The following is a 26,283-nucleotide window of genomic DNA, read 5'->3' as shown; positions in this document are numbered from 1 at the left end:
ATTCTTTCCGTAGTCATGTGAAGAGCGTTTTGTGGTTGGATCACTGTTCTTTTTGTGGATGTATCACATGAATCAATGTTGCAACACATACTTAAAAGAGAAAATTATAATTCTAATAGCGTAAACATTTTACAACACAATGAAACAATGTATTCTGGGACTGTAGTTTGAAGCAGCTGTAAACTGAATTGGTGACATCGCTAACGAGACTTCAATGCCCAGAAACGTAATCTTTTTGTTGTAGCTGTACGGCTTGTTCGTGAGAGTCGCACTGAACTTGCAGTTGTGCAAATTCCCCGATCTTTTAATAATCTGGATATATTTTGGTCAGTTGTATGTAAATCAAAATGATTTGAAGATCGAATAATCTGCTCAGCGCCCGGCTCGGGTCCTCTCAACAACCAGCACTGTCTTGTAATGTTTACTTCTTTCGTGCTTCGGCGTGTCCTCTCGAGCGCTTGTGTAGCGGACTGATGTAGTGTCTGTTTGCTAAATTATTTTACACAAACAGTTCATAGGTTGCTCGCACTTCATACGAAGGATGTCCATCGTGCACAATCGTTGAAAATACTCAATGTGAATACACCCAGGTAGTTGCAGCCGAACGAAGTGCGAGCAAGATCCTCGTTCATGATGGCGATGTTTCGCAGTTTTGTGTCGGCTACTCATCAGCTCAGGCAGCATCAACAAAACGGGGCAGCCGTGGCTGCCACTGGCGAGAGTCTCGAGAGCCAGTTCTCCTGCCCAATTTGCCTGGAGGTGTATCATAAACCTGTCACCATTGGAAGATGTGCCCACACGTAAGTTGACGGATTTGTGATCTCTTGCTTCTCAGACAAGTCTCTCACTTAAACAACAACAACGTGCTATTGTATATAGCATATAGTCTCTCGTATTTGTATTAGTTGTTGTCACTTATCAGTCTGCAGATACTGAGCTGTCAATCTTATTTTTGCTTGTCACTTAAAGTAACGGTTTTGTTATAAAATACTTATGATTCACAGCGAAAATGGCACATATATGATAGAAAAAACGTCACTGATACTGGGATAGGGATAATGTATTTGTTTTTCTTGGGATGCCAACTTGCCAAATGGAATGCAAGGGAGCTCAGACAGTAAAACAAAGCGGGCTAGGTGGTAGTTCAGTGCCTCTCGAAACGCAATATCGACGTAAAATATTAGCTAAGCTATTATAGCGGATTTGATGAGAAATGTTGGACAACAGCTTTTTTTACAATAAAGACGTAATAGCTATAGACAGAGGAAATGCGTGGCTAACTCAACACAAATTAGATTAGCAGAGGCAGCCGATAGTGGGCACTAGATGGTGCCCATGATCGGCTGCCTAGGCTAAAATGAGACGTGTTGTCGAAAAGAGGAAGACCGTTTTGTATACTTTAAGCCAGCACTAGGATATGTGGAAACAACAATATTCAAATGTTGAATGGGATGTTTTGGATCCTCATGATGCTCATTGCATTGTTTGATCTATCATGTTTTTGTAGCGTTTTAGCATTCAGTCAGAGAATAAGCCGAATTATTCATGGTTTTTTTCATGTTTGTTTCCCACCACTGAATAAGCTTGCCACAATGTCCTTGACTAGTCCTCGGGAACGTGGGTAATGTAACCTCAGTGTGGCACATGAGAGTTGGCTTTGATCTGTGAGATGCTGCCTCTGGAACATTGAGCAGAGCTGGAACACTGAGCGGAGCTTCTGCCTGCACCATTCTCTCACTGTGATCAATTCACATTTCACATGTACATGAAAAGACTGCAGCTGTGAAAGGAAGCTCACTGAATAGTGGTTGTAAAAGTTAGGTTGAGAACATGGCATTAATTTTCCTCAATAAGACACATTTTTACAATCGTTAGGCCACACTTGTTTTGGTAGGAACACACACCACAAGGTTGAAAACCAAGGGGTCTGAATGCTCCAGTTTTATAAGCCATTTGAATGAGTTTAAAAAAGCTATTTTGAGGAGCCACATCTTCACCGGTTATTAACCAATTGTGCCTAGTTCCCCTAATGTGAACATGAATGAACATCTGTGTAGGGCTGTAGCCGAAGTAACACCGCCTGTGTTTTTGTGTTTTTTTTGCCTCCTGTGAATTTCATCACTAACAGTTACACAGAAAAGGTCTAGATGTAGTCTACTCTAAAATGTTCTTTTTGAGGGCAACTTGATGCCCATTCTTGTGCTGTCAACACTAAAGATGACTGGCGTTTTGAAAACAGAAAACAGTCCCATTCTATTCTTCCTTTTTTGACACCTTCTGTGTGTCTACAGGAATGAATGTGTAGGGTTGACTTGAAGCTGACTGCATTGTCACTCGCCAAACAAACCGTTCCTCCCGCCCTTTTGAGGATTGCATTTTTCTGACAGTGGGAGCGCTAATATGGCCGCTCATTTAAAGACGTGAGTCAGACAGACCTCAGAGCCCCATCTTTTTGTTTTTTTTTGGTCTGTCTTGTAGGAAGTGGTGTAATGTGGGTCTGGTGGGTGGATTGAATAGTCTGCTCTAGATGTTGTTTGCTGTGTGGCTGTCTGTTCGCCTGTCCCACCAGCAGTACTGAGTTTGCTGATGACATTTGGGTGAGGTACTCAGAGCAGCTCCTCTCACTTTCATTTGCCTGCTCCCTCCAGTGACATACGGCTTTTCTGTGGCTCACTTCTATCTGACATGCATGTAGGCTAGTCCGATCTGTGTGAGATTGGCTCTGTGGATGTCAACATCTCACATCACACACACCACTGCTGAGGTTAACACTTACGCGAGCCTTCCTCTTCCTCGTCAGGAGTTAGTGTCCAAGCAGATATCAACACCCATGAAAGTGTGTAGAAAACATGACATTGTGTAATATGGGATAATGCTGTACATTTTTATTTTGTGTTTAACGTTAATTCAACTAGGAGTGGTCATGTCGTTGTCTCTTAAGTACAAAAAATGTTCTCTGCTCTGTATTCATACAGTGCAGTGCCAGTGAGGGGCATATAACTCTCCTTTGGGGACATATGCATACAGTCAGTCTAATTATAGAAATAACCACAGGGAGAATTAATGTATTTTCTATTAAACCTCATTATTGAGGTCAGTGATTCTGGTTGAACCCAGAACTAAAGGTCCTGTCTGTGCTATTATCCTGACAATAACACTTGAAGCATGGAATGTACATGGATGTAATCCAGCGGGAGAAAACAGGGCTGGGGATGATGGAATTACACACTGTTGTCATGATTGCACTACCACACACGCAGAGCTGAGTAGAAAAGTACACTTGCACGCACATTTCCTGGCGCTGCTCATTGTCATGGTGACGCTAAAGGCCTACTCACGGCATAATAATGGCTGGAATGGAGTCAATGGAATGGTATCAACCACATGAAGCCAGGTGTTTGATACCTTTCCATTGGTTCAATTCCAGCCATTATTATGAGCCGTCCTCTCCTCTGAAGCCTCCAGTGACTCACAGGTTTGTATCCATGTGGACAACTCATTTTTAGCCATTGATCTTGGTATGAGAAGACTTTTAACAGGTGTCTGCATTACCTTGCCCTGGACAAAACTGAGAGACTCCGGTCTATCAGCATTATAGACAATATTATGAATAAGATCAGGTCATCTAATCAAATGTCTACCCAGACTATTTGCATTGCCCCCCCCCCCCCCCCCCTCTCTGTTGTTATCATCTATGCATAGTCACTTTTTAATAACTCTACCTACATGAACATACTACCTCAACTAACCGGTGCCCCCGCACATTGACTCTGTACCGGTACCCTCTGTATATAGTCTCGCTATTGTTATTTTACTGTTGCTCTTTAATTACTTGTTATTTTTTATTTCTTATTCTTATCCGTATTTTTTAAAACTACATTGTTGTTAAGGGGCTCGTAAGTAAGCATTTCACTGTAAGGTCTACCTATACCTGTCCTATTTGGCGCATGTGACTAATAAAATTTGATTTGATTTGAGATAGGAACCGTGTATCATTTTGTAAATTCCAAATCCCTCACCCAAAAGGACCGCTCCACAATCCCAACGTTATCTCACTCAGACTCTCCAGAGCATGCACGTTAGTCTTCATCGCAAACCCCAATCTGTTGAAACCTCAGAGGCCAGACCTAATCCGTATCCCACTCAGTGGTGAAGTCTCCATCTGGCTGTTTCAACCCCTTACCCCAATCTTCTCCTGAACATAAGACAAAAGCTTCAATGGAGAAATGGGTGCATCTCTTACAGTGTGCATCAGCATAACCGTCCAGTAACACCTGCTCAAAGCCTTTACCTAAGCTTCGTCCCTCGCCTACTCTCTTTTTTGTATCTCTCTCCCTCCATCCCTCTCTTCCCCACGTGGTGTTGTTAGTGGACTGAACCCAAGGCAGCCTGACTCCTACCCCACCTCCCTCCTTGTCTGGGGGGATTTGATGAAGTTTGCCTGTTGAGAGAGGGAGGAAAGGAGCAAAACAGGAGCTTTTATTCCTTCAAGGTTGTTCTGCATTCTCACGTTCTCACTCAGCTATGCAGTGTGGCGGCATACATTTCGCTGTCTCTCGTTCCATTCTTTCTCTCTCCCCTGCTCTAGCCGAGCTGCTGCTGGGGAGATTGAACAAAGATCTCACATGAGAGCCTCTTACTGCTCCCCCAGGCCATGGAGGAGACTACTCACTACCTTCTACACTACTGTGTGCATGCATTGCTTAAGCATGCAGTCTCACTTGCACACAATCACATACACACGGACTCATGTACCTGCTTGCCTCCTGTGGCGTTGGCATGGATCCCACTGTTGGATTTGAAATCTGTTTCCTCTGGCCAATATGGCTTTCTAATCAGCTCTCCACTCTGCTAAATGGGTCTGTGGAAAAGGGCAATACACTGTTTAACTATTGTAGCAACAACAACAAAAAACAGACTACTAAAGACTTGCCAAGCACGATTGGCATTGCAACCTGGCAGAAAACTGATCGTGCACTTTGTGTGGTCTGATGTTGCATCAGGATACCTTTAGCTGAACCTTCCTGTGTGGGTGGGTGGGTGGGCGGCAGCCTGAAAGGCTGACTTAAGTGTCTTTCATTTAGTTGTCTCAGTACAGTGTCAGAATTGAAGGGTTTGTTTTGCCTCTCATGCAGATGATAATTTGCAGAAACAGTCCTTAAATGTCCTCAGATCTATTTTGGTTCTTCTACAAAGAGAAGGTGGATATTTTTAAGCCATTACTGAGACTGTTCTTGGCTTCCTCTCTGTAACGATGTGTGCTGAAAGTCGGGAAGCAAGTTCAAGGAGTAAGTGTTTTAATAAGTAAACATAATACAAAACAAGAAACAATGACTCCTATGGAAGGAACCAAAGGGAGTGCCATATATAGGGAAGGTAATCAGGGAAGTGATGGAGTCCAGGTGAGTCTGATGGTGTGCAGGTGCGCGTAACGATGGTGACAGGTGTGCGTCATAACGAGCAGCCTGGTGACCTAGAGGCCGGGGAGGGAGCACACGTGATGGTACCCCCTCCCCGACACGTGGCTTCAGCCGCAGGACGCCAACCAAAGGGACGATCCCGGGGATCAGGAGCAGACAGGTCATCCCTGCTGAGGCAGGGGAGCCTGGCAATCCAGTGAAGGCATGAAAGCCTGACGAGCCGGCGGAGGGAGAGAGGAGAATGGCGAACCGGCTATGGCAGGGGAGCCTGGCGAACCGGCGGAGGAATGAAAGCCTGTAGCGGCTCCCGAACCCAACGTCATTTCACCTGACACAAAAATATAGATAAAATCCCTTATACTTTCCTTAGGCGAGGCGTTATTTTGTAACAATGTGCGCTGAGGTGTCCAGGTGAGTCTGATGACGTGCAGGTGCGCGTAACGATGGTGACAGGTGTGCGCCATAATGAGCAGCCTGGTGACCTAGAGGCCGGAGAGGGAGCACACGTGACACTCTCTGTGAAAAATGTTTGTTTCACAACCTAGCCTACTGCTGGATTTTCATTCCTAGTGCTCACTATGATGTACATTCCACTACAGTCTTCTAGGCTATACTGTGAGATCCATGGGAGCGATTCTCTTGCACGTTGAAGCTTTTCCTTCTGCGTTGAGATACAGTGACTTTGGTGTTACGGTGCATTCAGAGGATGTCCAGCTGAGAGAACCTTGAGGTGTGTCATGTCAAAACGAACTGTCCTCGCCCCCACCCCCTCTAACAGTGGAGTGTCACGTAAGCCATGTGTTTCAATGGGCTGACAGGGGATGTATAAGCAAGGGGTTGTCTGGAATGGGCAGTAGTCTCCTCTGATACTGCAGGAGTTTATACAGGCTAGCTCTATGGTTTCCCTCATTTCTGCTGCTGGTTTTCTGTGATGTCACGCCTTTAATTCTGTTCTGTGACGTTACAGTGACAAGCCCATCTGACGGCGTGTGAGAAGAGCCTCATTTCATCGGAGAACGAAGCTTCTGAAAGTCACATGTAAAGATGTTCTGGCATGTCAAACTTGCTGAATGTGTGAAAGGCCCTCGCAAACTCATACCCTCTCTGCTCTGTTAAATCCGATTGTTTTAAGGTGGAAGCCTGTGTCTGTTCAGGGGGAGAAACACCCATGAGTTCTTACTCCTACTCTATGCTCTGCAGTGTCTACTTTCCTGTAGTTCTGAGAAGTAGATTGAACTGAGCTGAGGTGCAGATGGCGTGGAGCCGACCCCGAGGCTTCTGTGTTCTAGTAGCACCTGGCTTCATTTGCGCTCATTAGCCTACCTCTGCAGCTCCTGAATTGGCAGCAAGTATCTCCACGAAGGCTTCCTCTCCATTCTCTGCACAGAAATATGGTCAGCTCGCCTCATTCCTTCAGGGAGGGAGGTGGAAAGGGGAGATCAAACATACACAGTTATGGAGCTTCTCTCCTTATAACACCATACGTCATCATATAAACCATATGCATCAGCAAGTCATCCCGGTATCCTTGGGCCAGGTGTGTGCTGCTCTGTGGCGGCAGGCGAGGCCAATGTCTCTCTCTCTCGCTCTCTAATGGGGAGATGGCACTATTTTTACACACAACTAGACCTCTTTGGTGACTCTCTTTGACTCCTGGGGGAATAGGCCGTTCCTCGCCCTCTCCTTTAACACCTCCCTTAGGTAGCCCAATAATCACATTCCCGTGTCATATTCTAAATATTAGGCAACTGCCTATCTTTTATCTATGGATGAGAATTTCATGTAAATACTCAGGAAGCATATTGGGCATGGCCAAAATGTGTACAACTAGGCAGTACAGTACAGTATTTCAACAACGCCATTTTCACCCTTGAGTGTTTGTCACTCCCATGTCACCACACACTTGACCACAACTCTTTCTTTAGCCCCTTCTCAGTTAGACGCTGTGTGTGTGTGTGTGTGTGTGTGTGTGTGTGTGTGTGTGTGTGTGTGTGAGCCTGCAGGTGGTGGCGTTGTCTGAATGTTAAATACAGTGGCGATGATTTAAGTGTCTAATAGCAGTCTGCTAAACCCAGGCATCTTTCAAGTGATGACAGACGAAGGCTAGAAGATAAGTTGGCTTACAAGCCGTTCAGGATGCTTACTTTGAAAGACCTCTGCTGCCGCTGGGGTACTTGGGACAGATTTGTATTTCATTGATATGGAGATAAGTTCCCCCACAGACGTTTATGTGGAGGAGTTGTACTCTGCAGGAGAGGGAGATGAGCATTTTGAAGGGGCTCGTGTGGCTCGCTGCATGTTCTGCAGACCGTTGTAGTTCGACACTGTCGCAGCTCTGCCTGTCCTGTACTCTCTCTTTACTTCTGTCTGTCAGTGTGACAAGCCAAAATGATGGGGTTTTAGCACTGTGGGCTCTTAGTATTCATCAGTGCTGTTTGAATATGTGTGCTTTGTTCAGTGCTGCTCCTCTCAAGTTGGTCTCTCTAGTCTCTGAGACAGTATCAACCCGAGACAGTCCTTCATCACTGTCCAGACGGAGAGCTTCACTACATCTCAGCTGATCGGACGGGTCCCCAAACGATCTGTTTGGGAAAAAGTTTGAGTCCCTTCCTCCCACCTATGTGTTGTATTGATCTAGAAATAGGTTTTTGGGATCGTTTTCTGGAGTGTCTGGGAACGTGAATAGGCATGAGGACAGACTGCAAACGTTATTTTGATCTAACCTGATAGACACCACACTTTGCAGGGTAGACACAGGCACGCACTTCGAACAACACCTCACGGAGCAACTGACTCCGCCATGAGGTTCAGAAAGCAATGTGCTCCAGTGACATTTATGCTAGCTGAGTCACACACACAAACAGTAACATGTTATGTTGTTGGATCCTCGTGTCAGCATCTTTCATGATGCTATTGGTTTAGCATGGTAGTAGAAAATTACGGCAAATGACTTGTACTGCTCCGATATTGAGATGTGCTGCAGTTCTATAGCCTAGGCTAGCCTAGTATACCTTTGAATATGAGGCAATGATAGCCCCAGAGAATATTATTACCAGCCTCCGCACTCATGTATAATTTCTCAAATAAATGTCTTTCCAAGTATTGTGGACTCTTGAGAATTGGTCTGGGCCTACTCATGAGGCCTAATTTATTAGCATATTTGGAATGTTAATGTAGGCACATAGGCTGTGCTTCATCCACTTCTCAGCTCAACAGTGTTGTTGGGCGGATGGAAAACAACAGAGTTTGTGGATATTATGAACATGTTTTGACTAGATTGTCAGTGTTTCGGGGATTCCTGTGTGACTGGGAAGAAGGAAGTGACTCCAGAGGAGGTCACATGGGTCATGTAGCTGGTTGAGTATGGATGGAGTGAAGTGAGAGATGTTTAGCTATGAAAACTAGGCCCATGCTAATGTGATAACTAAGGTGCTTAAACACAGGGCCATTACTTTAATAGACTGACGCTATGTAGTGCTCCTCTGTGTTGAGTTTATTAGCCACTTGGTTAGCCTGCCTGAGGGCAGACTGCACGGCTTCTTCCACAAGCGGTGAGTTCTGGTCACCAGCCGAAAGAGAAGAACAGTGGTAGACCCGCAAAGTTAGAACCAAGACTGGTTTGTGGCTATGCAGCGAGATCTGAATTCTGAAGTACAACATGGCTCCTTACATATCTGACCCCTCCCTACCCTACCCGCTCGCCATCAGGCTGACAGGGCCATAAAACATCCAGCAGCGCTGTAAAAATCTGCAATGATTCAGTACTCTGGCAGTATAAACCCCTGGCTCATTTGTCAGGGGAGGTTTCGCGGCCAGCCCTGGACCAGCTCTCTGGGCCCTCTGTTTGCTGATGTCTCCCTCCCTGCATTATGCTACCCCCCCCGTTAGGTCCCCTTGGCAGTGCTGACTGCTGACTCATGTCATCATGGGAGGTGACTGCCCATCACTCAGCCTGTTTGCATGCCACCACAGGGTCATTTTGCAGCCCCACCTTGGCCCAGCACCCAGCGGTACCCACATTGCACACATTTTTAGGGGACACTCGCTCCGAATAATCGCTCTGACTCACTTTGTGTTTAGACTTTACGTATCATTCAACGACTGACTGCCACTCGGTCTCTCTGTCTCTGTCTGTGTGTGTGTGTGTGTGTGTGTGTGTGTGTGTGTGTGCAGGTTCTGTGGGGAGTGTCTGCAGCCTTGTCTCCAGGTCACCTCTCCCCTCTGCCCTCTGTGCCGCATGCCTTTTGACCCAAAGAAGGTGGACAAGTCCTCCAGTGTGGAGAAACAGCTGTCCAACTACAAGGCCCCCTGTCGGGGCTGCAGCAAGAAGGTGAACTACACTACTATGGCCTGCCACTCTGTCCAACACACATACTGTACAGACGCACACTTGATCATACACACTACGACTCACACACTCTCAAAACATCTCCCTGCCCATTTATTCACTTAATAGCATGTCTCGCTTTCTCCTGTTCCTCTGTCTCGCTTTCTCCTGTTCCTCTGTCTCGCTCTCTCCTGTTCCTCTGTCTCGCTCTTTCCTGTTCCTCTGTCTCGCTCTCTCCTGTTCCTCTGTCTCGCTCTCTCCTGTTCCTCTGTCTCGCTCTCCTGTTCCTCTGTCTCACTTTCTCCTGTTCCTCTGTTCCTCTGTCTCGCTTTCTCCTGTTCCTCTGTCTCGCTCTCTTTCTATGCCCCCCCCCTCTCTCATCCTCTCTCCACTGGCGGGCTCCAGGTGTCTCTGGTCAAAATGAGGTCACACATCTCCTCTTGCACAAAGGTCCAGGAACAGATGGCCAACTGCCCAAAGTTTGTGCCTGTGGTCCCCACTTCACAGCCCATTCCCAGGTAATCTCTGTCTGTCTCGCTCTATTTAATTCTAATTAATGGTATCTTGCTTTTATACATGTCTTACTACTCGAAGGTTGTCTTAATTCTCGCTCCAAAAACCTCCAGTGGCTTATTAATGGACAATTTGAAAATGTGAAGAGAAATAAAAAATTAAACTTGAATCACACTTTTACATACCCCAGTTTGGGAATACCTGGGATAGGGTCTCTGTCTGGAGGGTCTGTGAACAACTCAGCCAGAGGAGGTCCCACTCCCAACGTGTGCTAGAAGCACTGAGCTACTAGTCTGAGGAAGAGTACTGTGATCAGGTTCTGTGACGTCCATAGTGACCATCTGGAACTCACGAGTGAACACAGAACAGCTTATCTGTGTCTTTTCAAGGTTGTTGTTTTTACCACATTCCAAAACACAATTTAATTGGGCGATGTTGCCAGCACCACAAAGGCAGAGTCTCATCTAGTCGAAGGCCCAGGAAACACAGTGGACCATCTGCTGGTGTTTTCTACATGTCAGAAAGTCATTATTCTGACTAAATTGTCACTTTTTTTTTTTTTTGCCCAAGGCTGCAATTATGGCTGGTTGGTATATTTTGTGGAGTTTTGAGGACATTGCTGTTCCATTAAGTCTACAGTATAGTGTGCACCCTTATTGGCTTATCAAATAGACGTCTGTCAAATGGACGTTTCCCATTAGCTAGTAGACTGTGTCCTACCTGAGAGACCTGTCAACCTTAAGTCTGATGGGACTCTAATGGGCTGCCCCTGGTCAGCTGTGGAGGGTAGTGTGTGAATAGACCCTGTTGTCTTGGTGTGGTGCAGATGGAGCAGTGAGTTAATGAACACATTGTTAAGGACCCTGTTCTACGGCTCTGTGGCTCGGCTAGCGTAAATGTCACTGCAGCACATTGCTTTCTGACCCTCATGTCCACACAGACCAGCTGTCCTTCCAGGTGTGTTGCTGGACATGATTGGCATCCTGCTAATGTCTGGAAACTGGGCCTCAGACTTTGGAGCTATATTCACACACACAACAACAATCCATCAGTGTGTGTCTGGCAAAGTGTGTGTGTGATGCGTACCCATGTTGTATCCATTATGGCTCCTACTAAACGTGTGTTTTCTCCCTGCCTGCAGCAATGTTCCAAACCGCTCCACCTTTTCATGCCCGTTCTGTGGAGCCCGCAATCTGGACCAACAGGAGCTGGTCAAACACTGTATGGAGAACCACCGCAACGATCCCAACAAAGTGGTCAGTCTGCTATGTTATACCCTGAACTATGGACACTGTCGTAGTCTGAACTATGGACACTGTCGTAGTCTGAACTATGGACACTGTCGTAGTCTGAACTATGGACACTGTCGTAGTCTGAACTATGGACACTGTCGTAGTCTGAACTATGGACACTGTCGTAGTCTGAACTATGGACACTGTCGTAGTCTGAACTATGGACACTGTCGTAGTCGGAACTATGGACACTGTCGTAGTCTGAACTATGGACACTGTCGTAGTCGGAACTATGGACTCTGTCCTAGTCTGAATTTCCTTAAGCATTTATGTGCTGATATGAAGTGTTACACGACATTGATGTCACTGCAAGAGATTCTACTGCATTCTGGTTTGGTGTACTGGTGAGGTAATGACAGGGTTGTTGATTGGTTGGTGTGCCTCCAGGTGTGTCCTGTATGTTCAGCCATGCCCTGGGGGGACCCCAGCTACAAGAGCTCCAACTTCCTCCAGCACCTGCTCCACCGGCACAAGTTCTCCTACGACACGTTTGTGGTGAGGATAAGGATTGGGGTCTGGGCTCTTTGTCGTCTGTTTTTTACATAGGACTAGAGCAGTTCTGTTGTCAATAATGTCACTGTGATATCCTAGTACTGTCACTGTGATATCCTAGTACTGTCACTGTGATATCCTAGTACTGTCACTGTGATATCCTAGTACTGTCACTGTGATATCCTAGTACTGTCACTGTGATATCCTAGTACTGTCTCTGTGATATCCTAGTACTGTCACTGTGATATCCTAGTACTGTCACTGTGATATCCTAGTACTGTCACTGTGATATCCTAGTACTGTCACTGTGATATCCTAGTACTGTCACTGTGATATCCTAGTACTGTCTCTGTGATATCCTAGTACTGTCACTGTGATATCCTAGTACTGTCACTGTGATATCCTAGTACTGTCACTGTGATATCCTAGTACTGTCACTGTGATATCCTAGTACTGTCACTGTGATATCCTAGTACTGTCACTGTGATATCCTAGTACTGTCACTGTGATATCCTAGTACTGTCACTGTGATATCCTAGTACTGTCTCTGTGATATCCTAGTACTGTCACTGTGATATCCTAGTACTGTCACTGTGATATCCTAGTACTGTCACTGTGATATCCTAGTACTGTCACTGTGATATCCTAGTACTGTCACTGTGATATCCTAGTACTGTCACTGTGATATCCTAGTACTGTCACTGTGATATCCTAGTACTGTCACTGTGATATCCTAGTACTGTCACTGTGATATCCTAGTACTGTCACTGTGATATCCTAGTACTGTCACTGTGATATCCTAGTACTGTCTCTGTGATATCCTAGTACTGTCTCTGTGATATCCTAGTACTGTCACTGTGATATCCTAGTACTGTCACTGTGATATCCTAGTACTGTCACTGTGATATCCTAGTACTGTCACTGTGATATCCTAGTACTGTCACTGTGATATCCTAGTACTGTCACTGTGATATCCTAGTACTGTCACTGTGATATCCTAGTACTGTCACTGTGATATCCTAGTACTGCCACTGTGATATCCTAGTACTGTAACATGAATGCACTGCATATCTCAAAGCAGTCTGCTTTATTTATTTGGTGTCAGGCATTATTTACTCAGTGGTTGACTGTGTGAATTTGTGTTTGCAGGACTACAGCATTGACGAGGAGTCATCACTGCAGGCAGCCATGGCCCTGTCCTGTCAAATCAAATGTTAAAGTGAGTGACTGTCTGACTCTGTGTTTACAGGACTACAGTATCGATGAAGAGGCGGCACTACAGGCAGCCCTGGCTCTCTCCATGGTAGAGAACTGAGAGTCCTCTGAGTCCCCCATTCTGCTGTCTGGGGACTCACTTCCATCCCGACACCCCACTAGCTCTCTTTCTTTCTCTGGATCCACCCCATATCCAGCCCCCTCCACTGTCTCCTCACAGGGAGCGTTTGGAAGGACTTGGCCCTGGCCAAGACTCCCACTCTGGGAGAGCTACAGAGAGATTATCTCCTAACCCTGTCCCTGATCCTCTGCCTGGCCCTTCATCCACTCTGCTCACCTGCTTAACTCGTCCCATTACATCATACTCTCAGCCGGCAGCAGCCCCTTCATTTCCTGTATACTGGGGAGGAGGGGAGCTTGGCCTCCCAATACATGTTGCAATTTAAAACCACTGCAATGCAAACCAGTGAGTACAGCATGGACATTGTTGTTATTCTGCAGGAAGTATGAGGGTTCCCAAAAAGAATGATTTAAGGTATTTTCTTTTACTCTTTGTTTTTCACTGTTCAAATTAAACTTTTTCAAACTCCAGGAAAATGCCATCACTTGACACACGTTCTGGTAAAAGTACCACAGATTAGTTCTGTTCAAGTTTATTCTCAAGTTTGATGTCTTTTTGATTGAGGGACTACAGTTGAATGACTTGACCCCATTCTCAGTGTGATAATCTTACCGCTGGGTGACAGTCTAGACATGACCAGTTAAACACAGACAGTGAGGACATTCTTACATCCCCATCACGACAACAACACACTCTTAACATTTACAACGCGAATCAAAACAAACTCTCAAACTATCCCCTTTTGTATTCAGAGTTCGTGTGAATACTTGCACTTGTCACATTTTTCTACATAATTGAACTATAGATTGTTCTTATTTCACAGTTGAGAAACAGAATTGTAGTACTCCATTCATTCTTCACTCTGCTGATATTTTTATGAAGCACCAGACAAGATAAAACATATATTTTTGGAAAATGTCCCAGTTTCAAATGGTGTACTAACAATAAGAAACGTGTTTATTGGAGATGTGTTCGTTGTTTTACCACCTTTTTCTAAGTACCCGTTGGTACTGTACTGCTGGCATCAGTTGTTAGCAGGAGCTTTAGAGCCCATGTGTAATACGCTCTCAAACACAAGAGGGCGCCCCAGTCTCAAAATAGACCTGGCAATAGTCATTCAAAGCCATGTTCTTCAGTCAGTGTTACTCCAAGTCATCATGTTTATACCCATTCACAGTATTGTGAAGAATGCCCATGTGTTGCCTAAATATATGACCTGTTTGGTTTAGTGCCCACTAGGAGAAGTGCAATATTATGACGTACTGTTGGATAAGTCTATCCTTGTGGTTGAGTTGGATGCTGTCCTATAAGAGTCCAGTTTTATGTTAATTATTGTCTTGAACACCAATGTTCCTAGGCCATTTACCTTTCAGGATCCGCACTGCTCCAATCTCAGTGGGGTCTCCCCAAAACCCATTGGTCATCAGAGCTGTGAAAATCTGTAACAGGCCTGGAATGTGTACGGTAGATTGAATCAATATGTTCCAATGGTTTGTTAAAGACGTCCACTTTCTGATAGCGCAGTAATTATTCAAGTTGGATTGAAACAGAACTGTTCAGAACAGCTGCATATTCAATCTTATGAGATCAATTTCTCTAACGGCACTTTGCTTCAAAGGGATACAATTATAAAAGTACGTTGCCCCGAAGTAAATGTCCAATTAGAAGCCATGTTTGAGTAGTAGTGTACCCGTTGAGCTAGCATTGATCTATGGAGGTTTAAGAGAATGTTTAGGTTCACTCTGATGAAGGATGCATTATGGGAAACTGGTTTGATTGTTCTTTATATAGCAAGCAATGGAGGAGAATATTATGTATTGTGATTAGTCGTTACTAGACTGACTAGTAGAAGTATAATGGTCTGTCCATTTGTGTTTTTCCTTGCTTCCGAGGGGAATTGTACATACGGTAGAGAATGCAACATTTAGGTTTAGGTCTAACGTTTCACAAGTTATATCTTTTTCCCAGAGCAATGCATTGAAATATTGCACTTCCAAAATATATTTTGTGGGGTAGGAATTTTGTGTCATTTTTTTTTCTCTTTTACTTTAATTCGTTCCAATGTGTCCATTTCATGGTGGATGATAATGTAAGCTGTGGCTGTTTTTGTGTAAGAGCAGAAGGAAGGTTTTGTGTAAGAGCAGAGGGAAGGTTTTGTGTAAGAGCAGAGGGAAGGTTAAGTATGATCTCAGTCATAACATGTTGTTTTGGAGTACTGGGCTGGTATAAAATGTATTTGTCTGTTGTGTCATTAATATTTTATAGATGGGTAATAGATTGCAAAGTCAACTGAGAAAACCATCCCAGATGCACAATAGTGTGGCAAATCAAAATGGACTCTCGGCTTAGTCGGAAGTGTTCCTGGAGATAATGCATCCTTATTTGAAAGACATCGACATGTTATAGTTTAAATGTACTGGTTGGTGGCACAGTCTTGACAGGGGTAGCCATTAGAGAGAAACTGTCGTCACCATGAGAAGTCCTGAGTTTCTTCTGGGGCACCAAGGAATTGTCACGCATCTTTGATTTAATCATTTACTTAGCCTTTTTTACTACCTAATAATGATGCTATTTTAGAAATGTAAGGTAAAAGGTATTGTATGTTTAGATCAGCGTTCACGTGCACAGCTGTAGCCCAATGTAGATTTTGTATGGAGTATACCTCAAATGTATACTTTTCACTCTTTGTGTACTGTTGCATCCATGCATAATGCCACTGTACTGTGCATCATCATCCCAAATGTCCTGCTTGTGGTCAGAACCAGCCCAATCTCTGTAAAATAAACTCTATGTTGCAGGTCACACACTGATAGACCACCTGCAACAAAGACATACACCAAAAACCCCAAAAACAGGACGGTGAAAAGGAAAGTATTTGTATGAACTTTGTTGGGTCATTTTTCTCAAGAGGGCCTTACTGAGACTGTCTGTTCTAATCTTGGTAAGGCTGACAGGAAATAGACTGCCATATAGACCCGTATCACAGCAATCAGAGAAGACAGAGCCTGTGTCTCTGACTGTGTCCCCCCCCAGGACTTGGCTGCCCTGAGAGTGTATGTAATGTCACTCAGTATAGACACAGGCTGATGTTGTCCTCCCCAGGGGGGTCTGCGCTACAGTCACTTGAACCAGGAAGTTTCCTTCAGGGCCAATGTACCCTAGAGACCCAGCCTGGGGTTTTGGCCCTACTGTCAGGGCCTGTGTGTGTTAAATGTGATTTATGCATTCTTGAAAAAAAGTAATAATACCAGTAATAACAATGTGGATATTCAAGTTATAACACTGTTTGAAGTTTAATAAGATATTGTATTTGTAGCAGATTTTTCTTTCCCTCAATAAAAACACTGACCGATCCCACTCTCTCTTTTTCCTTCCTGATATGTTGTCGCTAGATTTTTTAATTTGATACCCCCACGACTAACTTCACATTGAATGGGTAACATATTTACTGTGTTGTGATCTTTGAACTGAAATTAGAGATGTCATTTTAATCAGGAGTATTGTCAGGAGAAGATCCCGGTCTTCTGCTGGTATGTAACAAGTAGAGTACACAGGGTGGTGTGAGACTTTGGGGACAACGTGTAATTACTGGCAGTGAATAGAGGGCTTACAATCTCCTTTAGTGGGGGCCTTTTTCAACTGGAGAATGGGGGACCCAGAGCTCACTGTGAACCCAAGAGGCCTGTAAACAACCACTGGTTGCCAGGGAGATGCCTGTCTTTGGAGGTGCTCTAAAATGGAAGGCGACAGGGGCCTTTGTGACAACACTGCAGCGCCGAGGTGACGGAAGACAGGCGGCAAGCATGCAGAGCCTCCAAACCGGTGTGGTGTCTGGAGACCGCGGTGGCATCTGAAGACCGGTGTGGTGTCTGGAGACCGGGGTGGCATCTGGAGACCGGTGTGGTGTCTGGAGACCGGGGTGGCATCTGGAGACCGGTGTGGCGTCTGGAGACCGGGGTGGCATCTGGAGACCGGTGTGGTGTCTGGAGACCGGGGTGGCATCTGGAGACCGGTGTGGTGTCTGGAGACCGGTGTGGTGTCTGGAGACCGGTGTGGTGTCTGGAGACCGGGGTGGCATCTGGAGACCGGGGTGGCATCTGGAGACCGGGGTGGCATCTGGAGACCGTTGTGGTGTCTGGAGACCGCGGTGGCATCTGAAGCAAAACTGCTCTCGCACTCAGAACTTTACTCTGTGGTGGGGCCTGGACTGGTGTCAGACCTTTACTCTGTGGTGGGGCCTGGACTGGTGTCAGACCTTTACTCTGTGGTGGGGCCTGGACTGGTGTCAGAACTTTACTCTGTGGTGGGGCCTGGACTGGTGTCAGAACTTTACTCTGTGGTGGGGCCTGGACTGGTGTCAGACCTTTACTCTGTGGTGAGGCCTGGACTGGTGTCAGACCTTTACTCTGTGGTGGGGCCTGGACTGGTGTCAGAACTTTAAACGCTTCACCCAACAATCATTTCTCTCTGTTGCTTGTGATTAGCCCCCTGGCACTATTAATAATGTCATTGTCTACCTTTCTACATGGGACAGAAGCTGGGTGCCTGGTGAATGGATATGGCCTTGTCCAGTTGTTAAGTTTAGGCATTTGTGTTTTGAGCAAGTGTGGAGGTGTTGCTATAGTCTGGGATAGGTTATAAGACGACACCAGGGTCCTACACATTACTCAAGGTGAAGTGGTCCAATTAACCACAGTGTAAACAGAGCAGAGGGCAGCCCCTGTGACCTGGGCCACACTGGAGGATGTTTTGATTGAGCTGTGGATTGGTGGCATTTGTTGTGTTATGTTAATATAACTGAGGCTTGGTTATAAAGACCTTTCAAACTCCACACACACTATTCAGACCGGTTGACAAAACGTCCTCCTCATTACCCGTTTGTTATCGCTAAGATCCTCTGTTTGTGTTTCACCTCCATGCAGGTTTTAATGATTACTGGTGTCACAGAGTGTGAAAACAGTCAAGAAAATACACTCACCCCGAGAGAAAGAAATGACAAGTGACACTACAATGACCTTTCTTATAACGAAGAAAGAAGGCTTTGGCGTTTTTTCATAATCGACCTATCTAATTATTTAATATCGAAATAATATGTTGTAAAAATAATGAGTTTATCATCTTGCCGCTTGTCATTAAATATGGGATTATTCATTTTGAATGCGTCAGCCGACAATCTTCCACCCTTGAGAGTGACCACCATTGTAGCCCAGTGCTCTGCTGTCCCCAAAACACCTGGCCCTTGAACCCCCTTCCCTCCCTATCCACCCTCGTACTGGGGCCTGGGAACCAGGCATGGGTCAGCCACTGATGAGGTGCAGGCCTCTGCCATTATATCAGAGAGAAAGTGTGTTATTGAATGGCAGTGCACACACAGGCAAAGAGACTAAATCGAAAAGATAGTGAGGGATCATGCAGAAATACCCTTCTGTCGAGCTTTCATATGAAACAATGTTGTTGAACAAAGCTGCATCTGATTATCATCAAAAGTGCACACACATATTCACAATCTTTACCAATAATACTATACTTCAGATCATGATCATTTATCATTTTCAAGCACAATTGTTTTCTTTTTTTTCTTGATAAATACAATGTTTTGTAAGTAGAACATAATTAGCATGGCAAGCCAAATCATTTTGGAACATCAGGACCTTTACTGTTGGCTGGTCATTAATCAAATGTTGAAAATGATATAGGTGTTTCACAGTTACTATCACTCTGAAGATGGACTCCTTTGAATAATGGGACAACTTGAACTTTGGGGTTAAAGGTCAGGCCATGGAAAACGAATGTGGTGAGCAAGCAGGAGCCCTTGGACGAAAACAATCTCAGATATCAGATGGAAAATAGGGCAGGGGCGTTGGCTGATTTCGACGGGCCGCTAAATGTTACCAAGCAGCACCTGTTCAGGCCTGCAGGACATTTTTTTCCACAACAAGTGGACAGATATAACTACCCCCCTGAATCCTCCCATCCCCAGTCCACAGCAGCATAGTGGCAGGGTTTTGGTAACAAGCGCAACACATAGCATTAATACGCAGTGTGTCAGGGAGCTACAGGAGTGAGATATATTTATAAATGCCCAACACTCACTGTGGAAAATATTCTGAATCGGTGCAAGGCTGTGCTGAGGTCGTTCACAAAAATATCCCACCAGGCCAGATAGCATCCGCTGGATAGACTAAAAATAGCCCCACTTTGTCTTCACAGGGGCTATAAGTGGCAACTGGGATGGTATTACTATGATACTAGCAATGGAGTAGTGGCATGCTTATTCTAAACAAGTTATCCAGTATTTATAGGCCTAACATTTGTATTAATATCCAAATAGACACAACCCGGCTGGATATCCCCTGAAGTCAAATTGAGCTTGCAGGCGTTCATGCTTTGACAACGTTGCCATGGCAACAGGTTGGTGTAGGTAGAGGCGTCAACTTTGATCCACTCGCTAATCACAAATCTTAAACCTGGTGCCGATACAGGATTCTTCTTTTGTCTAAAGGCTGTAGTCACTATCCCTAATTTACAGTGCTATTCTAAATGGATCTATTACCAGATGGTCTTTTCATGGTCTTTTCATTGATTCAGATTTTCCAATAGACTAATACTGTATGACCCCATGCCACGTTGGCCTATTGGAAACCAGTTTGAAAGTTACCAGTTACTTGTCATTGGACTACAACGGACAATTTAATCCATTTGAATCCCACTTTATAAAACAATAAAACGTGAATAAATCTAAGGGGCCTCAATACTTTTGCAAGAGCTTTTATCAAGACCATGATATTCAAACACAACACGGATGTATTTTCATTTGTGTCTGTTGGCGGCAACACAGACTAATTTAATTATGTTTAAAGTCAGTTGTGTTTTGACATTCAACAAACATTTTACAGACAAATAATTGATTTATCTTCCTTCACTCTCTTCTCTAGAGTACATGTGCTTTTCATGATTTCTGTGATGTTTTGGGTCTGTGACATGAGCTAATAGTGAGATAGTTGTCACTAGTTTTATCCAAAGCACATAAATACTATCTAACCACTAATCTACAGTAGAATCCCATCACTACTGCCAACTGATCAACATAAACCCTCAAGACAGATATATCAAAGCACCTTCTCTACCTCGATGGACGGGAACTCGTTGACCTTTATGCTATCAAATCATCGCAGGAGCGTGGCTGTATCCAGCAGAGTAGCGGGGGGGGGGGGTTACTGGCAGGCGAATCCCTGGATCAGGCCCATTGTTCCAAAGGGAAACAGCCAGGCACAGCTCTATGGAATTGGAGAAAGCTAACTGACTCGCGCAGAGCATTGGAAACTCTCTAGGTTCCACTCTTCCACCCAACCCAGGAGCTAGAGTTTGACCAGGCCCAATTCACACTGGGTCAGAAATAGCCACACTGCCTCTATTTTTGACCCGTCTGCTGCTGTAAGGGTATCAGGTCCATGCCTCTCTTACCCTGGCTACAGGGTATTTATAGGGCGAGAGGGGTCTTTTGTGGAGTCACAGTGGCTATAGTTAGGAGCTGCTGCTGTGTCAGCTGATGCACACGTCATGGAGAATGGTGACAGAGGTCAAGATCACGTCTGGGGCCGGAACCTTGTGTTTGTCTTACCATCCTCATCCTCTGGGTCTTTCCAGTAAGGCTGGTCAACATTTCAACCAGACCTCTGAAACGGTTACATTAATATTGATCTCCACAATTTTAGTAGTAGTAGAACTTGTCCATGGTTGACCGGTCCATGGTGTCCTGCAGCTAAAGAATTATGTTGGTATAAATTTAGTGCGTCAGAAAGGTGAAGGATGGGCCGAGACAGCTCCAGCCAGGATATGCTGAGGAATGCCATGTCAGTCTCCACTAAAATCCCCCCAGCAACACCCCAGGGAGCTGTGACGGTGGTGCCAGAGCCCTGCCCCATGGGATCTGGCATCCTGAAAACACTGGCCTGGCTCGATGAGCTCTGCTCTGGGTGGGCTTCCTGCTAAGTTATGGGTTTTGTGGCCCAAGATACCCTTTCTCTCCCAACTAGGTGTCTCTTTATTTCCACAACTATATCACCTACTGTGTATATTAACATTTTGGTCATTTAGCACAGGATTTTGCCCGAGCACCAAATAACCAACTCATCATCAAGCTTTGATTGTTTGAATTAGCTGTGTAGGGCAAAAACAAAAACGAGTTTGGGGAACCCTGATTTGTCAGACAATTCATAATATGTGCAATCAATGTACGTTTTAACATTTAGCACATAGATATTTTAATTTGTTCACCCTTTATGGATTTCTTAATGTTTTATTGTTATTAAATGAGTGGTGGTTATAACAACAACAACAAAAACAACCTTTTTATTGTTCAAAAGGGGTTGACCATCTCCAGTTGCAGCTACTGTACATAGCTGGCTATTGCTGCCGTGGCCGAATATGTGAAACAGTGTACAAGTAAAACAGTTGACAAACATTTAATTGCCGGCCAGTGCCAACACAGCACCCAATCCCCATTCATCCTTCTACTCTACAAATCATCTAACAGACAGCCAAGTTGCACCAACCTGCGCGTGTTTGGAGTGCCTTGGGACATGCCAGACATGTTTTGGATTCTGCTGAAGAAAAGCAGCGTTTCTCCCGGCCGGCAGTGACTGGCCATGTGTTTAGGGAGCTCTCTCCACTCAGCTGCTCCACTTGTGCTGAGCAACTGGAAAGAGTCGACCAAGCCCCCACCGTCTCCCCTCCCGCAAGGCTTGGCATGGCGCCACAGCGGCATGCAGCTGGCCTCCCTCCACCTGCCAATAAACCGATATATTTAATAAGAATTTTCCATGCACCATTACAAATGGGAAACATCACGGTTTTATTTAGACTCTTAAAATATCCACCTTCAGCAGCTGCAGTCCAAAAAGACATTAATTAGCTGAGGAAAAATGGGGGGCTGTGATTTAAATGATCCCGTCTCAGAGAACCCTGAGAGATCCTGCCTGGGGATAGGGGTGTTACAAGAACACTACCAGAATGTCACCCACACTATCTGTTTTCTGTTTATCCTAATCGCTTTATTCTCCAGTTTCCTGTGTGCCCATGATGATATTTACAGTATGCCAGTGATCTCACAATGCCAAGAAATGGTCGTAAAGTAGGAACGTGCCGGGTCACTGATAGGAAAGCGCTAACATTTAGTTCTAATACTCTACTCTACTTGTGCACTCTTCAGCAGTCACTCAGTCTTTGTTTTGATTTTTAGAAAAGTGAGTTTCTTCAATATTTCTTGACTTAGACAGGGCTTGACTTAGACAGGGCTTGTGCTTTCAGGGCTTGTGCTTCATGTCTCCCATGATGATGCATGTTTTCATATTTAGGCATATTGTACAAAAGTAGGTATTTATTGTTTTTAAACAAACAAAGTTCATACAAAATTGTATACTCCCGCTATACATTTCCTCAAAAGGCACAGGTAATCATCAATAACACAATCAAAAACTTCAAGGCTTTTAAATTTCAAGTATTTTTGGCAGCATGCGATAACTTTTCTATTTTTTTTGTCAAACAACTACTTCATATATCAAATATATGACGTAAGAACGTCTTTGGACACAGTCCATTGTGCTTATTTCATGAGCTTGAAATGTCAGAGACCAAAAACATACAGTAGTCAGAGCTCCGTGTCACCAATAGTAGTCTATCTCCAGTGCGTTGTGAGGGCACAGCAGTCTGATGTTAGTAGAACCAGAGGTAGCCTAGGCAAGTAGGCAACAGGTTCAGAGTGGGCAGCACAGGCAGTAAATGGCATCAGGACTGTGGGCAGCAGCCAGACTCTTCATGCTTGGAGAGCAGAGATATCCTGGAGAAGGTTTTGGAGCAGCTCTTGCACTGGTATTTCTTGATGTCAGAGTGTGTCTGCAGGTGTGCTCGGAGGTTGGAGCGGTCAGCAAACGCCCGACTGCAGTGTGGGCAGGAGAAGGGCTTCTCACCTGAAAAAGGGGAATTGATAAACTCAGAGCCCTAGTTGGTAACTGAATATGGGATAGTGTGAAGTCAAGCTCAATTCATGAAACAGGTGAATAAAGGTGAAAAGTGTTGCCGGCTGTACATTACTGTCCGTACCTGTATGTGTGCGAATGTGTCCCTGGAGCAGCCAAGGCCTGGAGAAGGCCTTCCCACAGAGCTTGCAGACGCAGGGCAGTGTGTGTGTTCGGATGTGCATCTTCAGAGCTCCCAGACTCACGTACTCCTTGTCACAGTACTTGCAGCTGAAGTACTTGTGACACTGCCACTCACAGTGCAACTGCCTGTGCTTGGCCAGCCCAGAGAAGGTGAAGTAGGCTTTGTGGCAGTCGAAGCATTCAAAGCGCTCCTGACTAACACTAGAGTGAACAAGGCCCATGAGGGGATTAGGCATGCTGCCCCTCTCCTCCAGGTGTCTGAAATCCTGTGAGAGCAGGAAGGTCTGGGGTTCCATGGTTCCCAGGGGCTCAAGTCCAGAGTGTGAGTCTCTTAGCAGATTGTTGTGAGACACTGACAGGGGGTAGAGGATTTCCTGTGTTGAGCTATGCAGTGACAAGCTGGTGTCCCTTGAAGGCAGCCTGTCTACCTGTGGAAAGTGCATGGAGGCTGGTGTGGGGATGAGACTTGGCCCTGGCAGCCTACCCTCCAGGGGCTGAGGAGTGCTGGGGATGTAACAGGCTACCTCAGGCTGGACCAGGCTGGTGTAGAGATCTGTAATGACACAAACACCATTTTATGTTAAAACTGTTTTACAAGTACACTCAAATGTTGTAATAATGCTCTATGAGAATAATTAGGTTGAATTCAGTAATAAGTTAAAACATATAGTTAAATATTTGACATTAATTTACAATATTAGGAGCAGTCTCAAAGTAACTGAGGGACGGTATTGTGCATATCGATTTGCATAACATCCAAAGTTCCAATGCATTCACATAGCATAGCCAACTGGCACGGTTCTAATTTCCTTACAAAAAAAATAATCATAATCATAATCTGATTTTAGTCACATATATTTTATTTTCCTCTATAATGGTAATCTTTGACAGTTCAATACGGGAGGATGGGAGGCTAGCTCGCTTTAAGGGGTGAATTGGAACAAAAACACAGACTTAAGGCACATTTTGGGGTAAAAGGAGCCTCGGAGGGCACTACATTAGCCTCTTGAACGCGTTTAATAGGACCCTTCAGATCCCACGAGGGACTAATAATAAACTCTTCTTTTGTCTGACAGATTTTGCACCTGCTAAACTCCAAAAACGCATTTGTCGTATCCTCTTCCAAGGTATCAGTTAAATCCATCATTATTTACTTTCCTATAACTAACATAATTTTAGACTATGCTCTTATCATATTGTTTGAGTTATAGGCCTACTGTGTTCAATTACTCACGGCAAGAATAAAATGGGCTATGAATGGAATAAAATAAATACAATTATATGTTTGTTTTTTTCTGAAATTAAATTAAAAACTGACATGTTATAGCCAACAGACAAAATAGCAAAGGTATTCACATTGGTATTTTTTTTTTATAGAACTACTGTAGATGAGAATATACAACACAACGATAGAAACATATAATTGAAGTAGATAAAAAAAAATAACTGTACCGTCTGCTTTTGAATCCAGAATTCCATAGTTTGGCTTCTTATTTGTGAGATGTTTCTTCACCAGAAACGACCTTGGCATCTTTATCATATAGCTCTGAGTTATTGATGAATCTGCAGCGCCGCAATAATGTAACAAGTGAGTGCTAGTAGGATGACCTGTTGAATAAATAGCTCTTGGAGGCTGTCTTTTGCCTTGCATTCTTCAGTGGAGTGGAGAGTCAGGTGCAGGGGTCGCTAAAAATTTGCATACACACCCTGTCGGACCAATTAGAATGAAAGGACAAGTGCACCGGGGCGGACCTCTGCGTCGATCAGCATACCCCAACAAAACAGGTGCATCGCAAAACACTGTATGCAGTAGTCTGCAAGCCCGTAGACAGGCGATCTGAATTTGCCCTGGCTTTATTAGTTTAAAAAAATATCGGCATACCGGTATTTCATTCTCTGTATTTTTCTTTATTCTACAGACGTTCGCACTATCACATGGTATAGCAAAAAATGCCAAATAAATGTTTTTTTTTGATGGTTGAACTAGCCGTCAAAAACGTTATTCACCTCCATCCTAAAAATGTGCTCAAAGTCCAGACCTATGATTAGGCCAACTATAGGTGTTTATTTGAATGAATGAATGCACTTTTGTATCCTATGCTTACTTGTATAGAAAGACAGATTTTAAGTGTTTCGAGAGAGGTTCCTCGTCTATTATTCTCAGTTTCTTTCCATGTCTCATTTGAAAGCTTCGGAAACAAAGCGCATTCCCAGACCTGTCATTTTCCATTCGGTGAAGTGCGTCCTATTGAAGCAGCCGAACTACTGGTCAAGGAGGGGAGGTCATTGGTGTGGAGGACTGAAAGCTTTTTTTTACGATGGTGTGTAACTAACTATTCACTTCCTTGAGCAGTTCATTGTGTAGAAAAACAAATTAAGAATATACTGACCTTAACCACCTACTTCTAAAGTGTAAGACAAAACAAATATTTTTATTTAACATGTTTAAAAATAGCGTATGTAAGCAATAATGTGGTATATGGCCAATGGCTAAGGGGTTCTTATGCACAACGAGTGCCTGGATACAGGCCATATACCACAAACGCCCGAGGTGCCTTATTGCTATTATTTTATTTATTTTATTTTTATTTCACCTTTATTTAACCAGGTAGGCAAGTTGATAACAAGTTCTCATTTACAATTGCGACCTGGCCAAGATAAAGCAAAGCAGACCGACACATAAAACAACACAGAGTTACACATGGAGTAAAACAAACATACAGTCAATAATACAGTAGAAACA

The 26,283-nt window shown here is 44.5% G+C and overlaps 2 protein-coding genes across 3 annotated transcripts; one reads left to right on the top strand and one right to left on the bottom strand.

The window, feature by feature from the left end:
- The first annotated feature begins 45 nt into the window (after nt 1–45).
- Nucleotides 46–16,740, top strand: LOC139385108 (E3 ubiquitin-protein ligase RNF166-like). 2 transcript variants are annotated; one of them, XM_071130172.1, is made up of 6 exons: nt 46–800; nt 9,594–9,750; nt 10,153–10,265; nt 11,402–11,516; nt 11,940–12,047; nt 13,194–16,740. In XM_071130172.1, the coding sequence occupies exons 1-6, from the start codon at nt 631–633 to the stop codon at nt 13,260–13,262; spliced, it is 732 nt and encodes a 243-aa protein (XP_070986273.1). In that variant the 5' UTR covers nt 46–630; the 3' UTR covers nt 13,263–16,740. The 2 variants fall into 2 exon arrangements, with proteins under 2 accessions (XP_070986273.1, XP_070986274.1); XM_071130173.1 differs by having other exon boundaries at nt 239–800; nt 13,294–16,737.
- A 6,163-nt stretch (nt 16,741–22,903) lies between these two features.
- On the bottom strand, nt 22,904–25,189 carry LOC139385106 (zinc finger protein SNAI2-like). The gene is made up of 3 exons (XM_071130170.1): nt 24,993–25,189; nt 23,482–24,093; nt 22,904–23,348 (listed from the first exon to the last, which is right to left on the bottom strand). The coding sequence occupies exons 1-3, from the start codon at nt 25,078–25,080 to the stop codon at nt 23,167–23,169; spliced, it is 882 nt and encodes a 293-aa protein (XP_070986271.1). The 5' UTR covers nt 25,081–25,189; the 3' UTR covers nt 22,904–23,166.
- Between the last annotated feature and the right edge of the window lie 1,094 nt (nt 25,190–26,283).

Source organism: Oncorhynchus clarkii, chromosome 26, assembly GCF_045791955.1.
Source record: "Oncorhynchus clarkii lewisi isolate Uvic-CL-2024 chromosome 26, UVic_Ocla_1.0, whole genome shotgun sequence".
Taxonomy (NCBI): domain Eukaryota; kingdom Metazoa; phylum Chordata; class Actinopteri; order Salmoniformes; family Salmonidae; genus Oncorhynchus; species Oncorhynchus clarkii.
Note: the sequence above shows the minus strand (reverse complement) of the source record. Positions and strands in the feature narration are given on the sequence as shown.